The sequence below is a fragment of the Halyomorpha halys genome, unplaced genomic scaffold (genome assembly GCF_000696795.3).
Source record: "Halyomorpha halys isolate HHAL.00 unplaced genomic scaffold, Hhal_1.1 Scaffold744.1, whole genome shotgun sequence".
Classification (NCBI taxonomy): domain Eukaryota; kingdom Metazoa; phylum Arthropoda; class Insecta; order Hemiptera; family Pentatomidae; genus Halyomorpha; species Halyomorpha halys.
In genome coordinates this window covers 182,497-190,031 of record NW_027105596.1, presented here as the reverse complement: position 1 = coordinate 190,031, position 7,535 = coordinate 182,497, and the positions used below count along the sequence as shown (strand labels likewise).

At 31.5% G+C, this 7,535-nt stretch overlaps 1 protein-coding gene across 1 annotated transcript in view; it reads left to right on the top strand.

The window, feature by feature from the left end:
* The first annotated feature begins 2,116 nt into the window (after positions 1-2,116).
* Alg12 (Alg12 alpha-1,6-mannosyltransferase) overlaps positions 2,117-7,535 on the top strand; it is a 21,472-nt gene continuing 16,053 nt past the window's right edge. The window contains exons 1-2 of the mRNA XM_014428713.2: positions 2,117-2,417; positions 4,934-5,075. Of these exons, the coding sequence (XP_014284199.1) occupies positions 2,292-2,417; positions 4,934-5,075 (268 nt within the window). The 5' untranslated portion in view covers positions 2,117-2,291. The remainder of the gene's footprint in view (positions 2,418-4,933; positions 5,076-7,535) is intronic.

Below are 7,535 nucleotides of genomic sequence, written 5' to 3'. Positions count from 1 at the left end.
GTTTTTTCCCTCTCCAATTTTCCCCGGACTTTTTCCCATAGCTTTTTCGTAGTGACATGATTGTTGCTTATATCATCCCCGTCCGCCGCCGTTCCCTTGTAGTCCCGCCGGATTCCACAAAGCCCGAAAAGGACCTCAAACGGCGAAAACCCCGTAACGGTGTGCACCGAATGATTGTATGCCGCAATCGCCTTTGGCATTGCAACATCCGGTTCCAGCCCTTGGTCTGCCTGGTACAATCGAAGGTGATCGCTCAGCGTTCCTTGAAGCCGCTACGCCTCCTCTACTTTTGGGGTGTCCTGGTGTGTTGAGGTGCCATATACAGAGTTGTCAAATTCTCTTCCACCATCTGATGAGATGCGTTCGGGAACTCCGTAAAACTGAAACCACAAGCAGAGAGCTGCCAATACTGCTTCCGAAGACCTGTCTTGCACCTGGTGCGCCATTGCGGCCTTACTGAAGAGGTCAATCATGGTCACCCATTTGTACCCCTTCCATGTAAATGTGTCTATTTGTAAATCTTTAAGTGGAGCATCTGTGGTAGGTGTCTTCTCTTGTCTTCCTTTAGGCGGATGTGTGTCGCACCTAGTTCGTAGACAAACGGTACTCAGGGCTAATCAGTCTGCAAATAATACAAAGGCCGGTGAAAGACGCGGCCAGTAAGAAATTACTTTATTGTGTATCAGTATATTCTTTTTGTATAAGCTTATTTATTGAAATAATTGCTTTACAATTATAATAATAGTTACATGGTTTATAATTTAGAACATTAAACAATTTATAGTTTAATTAATAAGTCTTCATTGTTACAAACATGGTTAGTGCTCTCTGGGAAGAAGTGATGAAGGTGTTAGTTCTTCTGCTCGCTTATAGGTCGCGTTGCTACAACAGTTTTTATTCTATTGTTTGCAGCTCTGTTTGTTTTTGGAATTTATGGGGGCCCTATTTTATTTATGTTATTTTTGGAAAGAAATGTTTGATAATCTTGAGATTCAAACGCCGAATAATTATCTGAGACCTCACCTTGAGAATATTAAATTTAATAAAAAGTTATCTTAATATTTTAATAATAATTACCGCTGTCATGTTAGCCGTCTGCAACACTTCTAGCCACTTACAATGATTGTCGATAATGATGAAGTTATATTTACCTTCCATTGGCCTCAGGTGGTCAACGTGAATCATTTCCAATGATTTTTGTGGCCAGAGGCACGGAACCAAGTCAGCCTTCGAGGAATGATCTTTACATGTTTGTCCAAATTGCACAGTTGTTCATGCACTTCTATATCAACGTTTAGAGCTGGTCACCAAATAAATCATCGGGCCTAGGATTTTAGTTTTTCTACACCCAAATATGATGATTGTAACTCCTTCATAATTCGCCTATAAAAGTTCTTTGAGATTACCACCCTATTGCCCCAGATAAGTAGATATTTTACGACATGTAGTTCCCCTTTAATTCTTTTGTATTGTTTGGGAGCGCACAAATTAAATAAAAGCATTGGCTGCAAGAGCATTGAGAAAAATAGCATTTTTTTTTTTTTTTTTGTCACTTTCTTCTGAGGACCAATGTTTCGATTTTTAGCCTGAGTTCAGAGGCCTTCCAACATTAGCCACATCATTCCCATAGGCAAGAAGTTGTGTGTTTTCATAAAATATCGCCCCACCATTATCTAGCTGAGCTCTGTTTCTGGCGGTATGAAGAGCTATGTTAAAGAGTAGCCAGTTGATTTCCATATCTGAGACCAACTCCTCCCCCTTCCCCCCCCAAAAAAAGGAAAAAAAAGAAGGTTCTGAGAAAATTTCACAACACTTCATAGTTGGTTTTGTACATTTTTCCAGTATAATTACCTTGGTAGAAATTCTCATTCTAGCCATTCCTTCGCATAGTTCAACCCCATAACATTAACACATGGTGACTTAAAATCGATGAATATCATTACGGCGTATTTGACCTATAGCATTTGACTATTGTATTTACGAACCGATATCATTAGCTTTATTACGATACTAAACTCTGCTAATACAACGAGGCAACATATTCACTTAATGTTTACTTCTCTGTGTTCGATTTTTTCGATTTTCAAACTCTTTGTTCAACACACACAATGTCTTAATCGTTGAAGTAGGTTTCTGTAACCTATGTTTTTGTTATCGCCTCTGATAGAGGATGGAGACTTTTATTTCAGTTTATTATGTGATTTTTCGTTCGCCTCCGTTTTAAAAAAAAAATCAAGAATACCTTATTATTATATTTAATTAAAAATAATTGGGTGGTTATAACTTAAAAAATGATGGATTATTTATTTTTAGTTGGTGCAATTCATTTATTTGCCTGCCCTTTTACAAAAGTAGAAGAAAGTTTTAATCTTCAGGCTATGCATGATATAATTTTTCATAAGTGGAATTTAACTGAGGTATTACTGGGTCATATTTTAGTGTTTATTTTTTATTTCATTAACTTATTATTTTAGATCATCTAAATTACTTTCTGATTTCTAATTCTAATAAGCTGGTTAATTTTAATTTATAATCTATTAACATAAATGCATATATATTTGGAAGGTTATATACTACATTTGAGAATTTTAACTGGATATTGACATGGAGAGTATAGGCATAGCTTAAAAATGAACTGTTACTTTTTATTGACTTTTACAATTTAGTCAAAGATTATCTGACAGTTGGAAAGTCAATGTTGGAAAACAGTATTGTATATCGTGTTGAGTTGTTGTACTTAATATTTTATTTTGTTTACTCTTTAAGATTTCTTTATGTTTGTTTGTTTGTCTTTTCAATTGTAGGTTCAAGTTCTTATCTGCCATTCTAACATAGGTTGGCATGTACTCACTGACACACAATGTAGAAATGGTCAAACAACATAGTCTGTTATTATCTGACAGCATAAAGTGATTTCTATTTATATGCACTTGACCTCCGACTTTAACTAAAAAGGAACCTTAAAGGATTTTTTAACCTCTTTTAGTTAGAAAAAGTCGACTGCTGTGATTCAATTGAATCTGTAATAATAATAGTGTAGATTTAAACTCATAATAATAGAACATGGTGTGTGTAAGTAAGTATATTGCCACCTGTCGTGTTGGTTTGACACTTGTTTACTATTACCCAATTTGTTCTATCCTATGTTGGATATATATTGGATGCAAAATACCTGAGGTTATTACATGTATCTGTTGCACAAATAATTGATTGCCTATATAATAAGCAATATGTATTGCTGCTTTGCTTTAATAGTAACAAAACTAAAAAACAGTGTCTTAGGATTTTTTGCCCTACATGTTCCAAAGATAGTCTAGTTTCACCTAAGAGTGTGGCACATCTTTATATTCTATAATCTTCCACTCGAGAACAGATATGCCAAAGTAAGGTCTATTGTCACTACTACTTTGCATAGTAAAACAATTATGAACCTATGAGGTGCTTACTCAAAAAATCGTTCTTTGGTCAAAAGAAAAATGCTAGATTTAGATTTAATAAACAATCATATCCTGAAATTTTACTATTCATTCTATAATAGCCTGTATATTATTATTGTTTAATAATAATAATAATAATAGTTAATTATTTAAAACCTTTTTCACTTTTGTCATTGCAAATTTGTATTCTCTTTTTATTCTTGAATGTAATTTCTGCGTTAATTTTCAACTTCTTTAAATATTGTATAATTTACAATGGAAATATAACTTGTTTAATTTGAAAATATTTTTCTTAGAAACTGGCTCATTTTTAAAAATGGGTAGAATGCTATCTCAATAAATGTATTTAATAAAGTTAGTTTTAAGAGACTAGGAAAATTAGTTTAAGTTAATGTTTTACTTTCTGCTTTTTTTCACTTCGGAAAATTAATTCACTTTCTTACTACAATTTTTTTAGTTAATCACTTTTACATTAGTACATCAAGCTTGCCGATGTTTCAGACATGTTCTATCCATCTTCGGGGGTCTATATTTAAAAAATATATAGTTAAATATATTGTGACTTTTCCTTCGTCTTCCCGCGTCTTGAGCATATTTCAAGAGTACACTTTCTCTATTACTTTGCTATGGTTATCCAGCGAGCATGTCTTCGTCCCTAGATCAACTATTCATTATTGGACGCCATTTAGTGTCATGTCCTATAATGGTGCTCATATGAGGACAGTGCAAAATACATGGAGAGTATTTCTCTGATTCATACTGATAGTCTTTAGGGCATATGGGTACTAGAAAGGTGTTTCCAGATCGGTTATTTATACCAAAACTCATAAGTTACCACATTAGCCTGAAGTATCTTCTTTGACTTTATCTTGTCTTATGTCAAATCAATCAAACTCAACTTGTGTGCATGTGAGTTTAATATGTACATGTGCTTAGTGATACGTTTTGTATAACTTAAAAAAATCCAAAATCTCTTATAATTTACTTAGAAAATAATCTTTGTGTATAAAAGTTAAATTTGATTTTGTTCATTTTAACCTCTGTAATTAATTGAAATGGATATGACCATATATTTTGAATATGTATTAAAGAAGTATAAATTGTTATAAATATTATGTTTTTAACATTTATACTTATGTATGTTAGATATATTGCTAAAACAAATTTTTTGGGAAAAAAAGTGATTCAACAGAGAAAGTACAAAATAAGTTGATTCTTTTTACTGATAATGTTTAGCTAGGTAGAATGATCACTGTTGAAAAAGCTTTAACTTATAATTTTAGGATTAATATCTTTATTTACATAGTTTATATCATGTTTATTAACTGATTTTGTAAAATGATGTAGCACAGTTGAAAACATTAAAAATTTTGTCTGAAAGCAAACCTTTTTGGGTAAATATACCAGGCTATTTTGGGTTATTTATTTAGATTTTATCTAGGTTTATATAAAATTTAATTAAACTTGTATTGATATTATTGTGTTGTTTATTTCAGTATGATCACTTAGAATTTCCTGGTGTTGTTCCTAGAACTTTTGTTGGGCCTTTGGCAGTAACCCTTATACTTTCCCCAGTTACAACATTATTTGAAATAACTAACATTTTTTCAACAAACAAGTTTGTTTGTCAGTACTTAGGTAAGTACATTTACTTTTACCTTTGGTACATCATTGTTGGTAAGTACGATCCATGTTGTACATTTTCAGGAAATCTTTTCATTATATGAACTTTTTTAAAACTTAAATTAACTTCAAAGAAATAATTGTTTAATACTTTCCAAATCCTTATATTATTGAATTTTTCACTCAATTTTGATGGTGATTATTACTTTATCAGATCTAGAATTATTCTCAAGTTAGTCTTATGTAGGTTATCCCATAAAATCACATATACATAAACATAACTTTGTATTAGAAGAATTTTTAATACAAGGAACTCTTGTTTCCATTGGCTTAGTACATAACAGAATTTTAATGTCTTTGATAGTTAGTGATTGATATTAATATCTTTAAGTATTGTTGATGTTTTCAGTTTTAGAAATTAAATAGTGGATTAGAAAAGGTAGAGACTGTCTAAGAGCATATGGGATTTATAGGTTCATTAGTAGTTATAGACCAAAAATAAAGGTCTTAAGATCAAATCAAATGGCCTTCGCTGATGATTAAGCTTTTATGCCATTAGCTGTTATGGTGTAAAATGAACACGACTAATTGCTCAAATCAGAGAATCTAAAGAAAATGCCGAAAAAATGGGGTTTGAAAATCTCTTTCACAAAAACTAAAATAATGACTATTCCTGAGAATATCCGAAAACAATGGAACAAAGTATGGAAAAATCAAGAGGATAAAATTATTTAAGTATCTTGGAGAGGTCTTCAACTTATTTGAAGAAAACAACAATAAAATCAATGGAAGTTACAAATTTTGACTACAAAAAATATTTTTGATCAGAAAAATATGTCTATCATAGCCAAGATGAAGATTACAACTCCATTGTCAAACCAGTTCTCATGTATAAAATAGAAAAGGCCAGAATTCCCAATTTTAAAGTTTCCAAAAATGGAAAGAAGAATTTATGGACCCAGAATTAACAGAATACCAATTAAAATCTAATCAATAAGTTTATAAAAAATCTGGAAACTACAATATGAAAAAGGAGACTATTATAGGCGGCACATTACACAAATGAGTCCCGTATTAATGAATAAAGTTGTGAAAAATTACTTAATATAAAGAGACTGAAAGGTTATTCTAAACAACTCAATGATAAGCAAAAATAGGATTTTCGTTTTAATCTAATTTTAAAAAATATTTTCTTTTTAGGAAGTTAGATAAATAAATTTCTTTAAATTTTTAAGGTTAAAAAATGTCAAAAGATGAATATAAATTATTCTATATTTTTCTTCATACTTGTACAACGTTTCAGGATTATCATCCCATATTCATGCACGTTAATAACCCTCATACTTTCAATTTCACTATTGAAATCATGACGTCCATATAACATGGTTGAAAATTGGCAGTATTGATAAAATTCCTCATATCCTTTCTTCTCTTAACTCTTACCACCCTCCCCTTCATTTCTCCGTTGAAACCGAAACTAACTTTTCCCTCCCCTTTCTCAACCTCGATAGGGTTGAATTTTATCAATATTGCCAATTTTCAACCATGTTATTTGGACGACATGATTTCAATAGTGAAATTGAAAGTATGACAAGTATGAGGATTATTAAGGTGAATGAATATGGGATGATAATCCTGAAACGTTGTACAAGTATGAAGAAAAATATAGAATAATTTATATTCATCTTTGGAAGTTTTTTAACCTCAAAAATTTATAGAAGTTAATCTATCTAACTTCCTAAAAAGAAAATTTTATTTTTATATTTCAAATTGCATTGTTTTGACAATTTTCAACCATGTTATATGGACATGATTTCAATAGTGAAATTGAAAGTATGACAAGTGTGGGGATTATTAAGGTGCATGAATATGGGACAATCGTCCCGAAACGTTGTACAACTGTGTAGAAAAATATAGAATAATTTATATTAATCTTTGGAAGTTTTTTAACCTCAAAAATTTATTAGAAAAAAAAAAAAGTTATTAGAGCAGCTATACTCAGCGTGTGCCCCGCCGGTCTTTTGTGGTTGGCCCATCTGGTGTTACTTTATTTTAAACCATTTTGAATTTCGAGCCCATTGGAAAAATTAAGAGTGTGCTGAGCAAATGGTGCTACACAACACTACCGCACCGTGGTGTGCAGTACTATTAATTTATTCATTTATTTTTTAATTTACAGCAGACGTCTGATTGTATCACAGCAACACGTCATTTTAATATTTTCGGAAATACAGCAAATCAAGTGATTGGATTAGCCATGTGTTATATTGAGCATTTTTAGTTCCGTATCAAGCGAGCGAGACCGATTTTCTATCGAGAAAGAATATTTAGTGGTATATTTGAATATGTAAAATTTTAACCATTAATAAACTATAATATTTAAAATTATGAGAGATAGTTGACCGTGGATGATAAATGAGGAGAAGATGGTTGGGGGTGCGGTCAATGAAAAACACAAATAAGTATGATTAACTT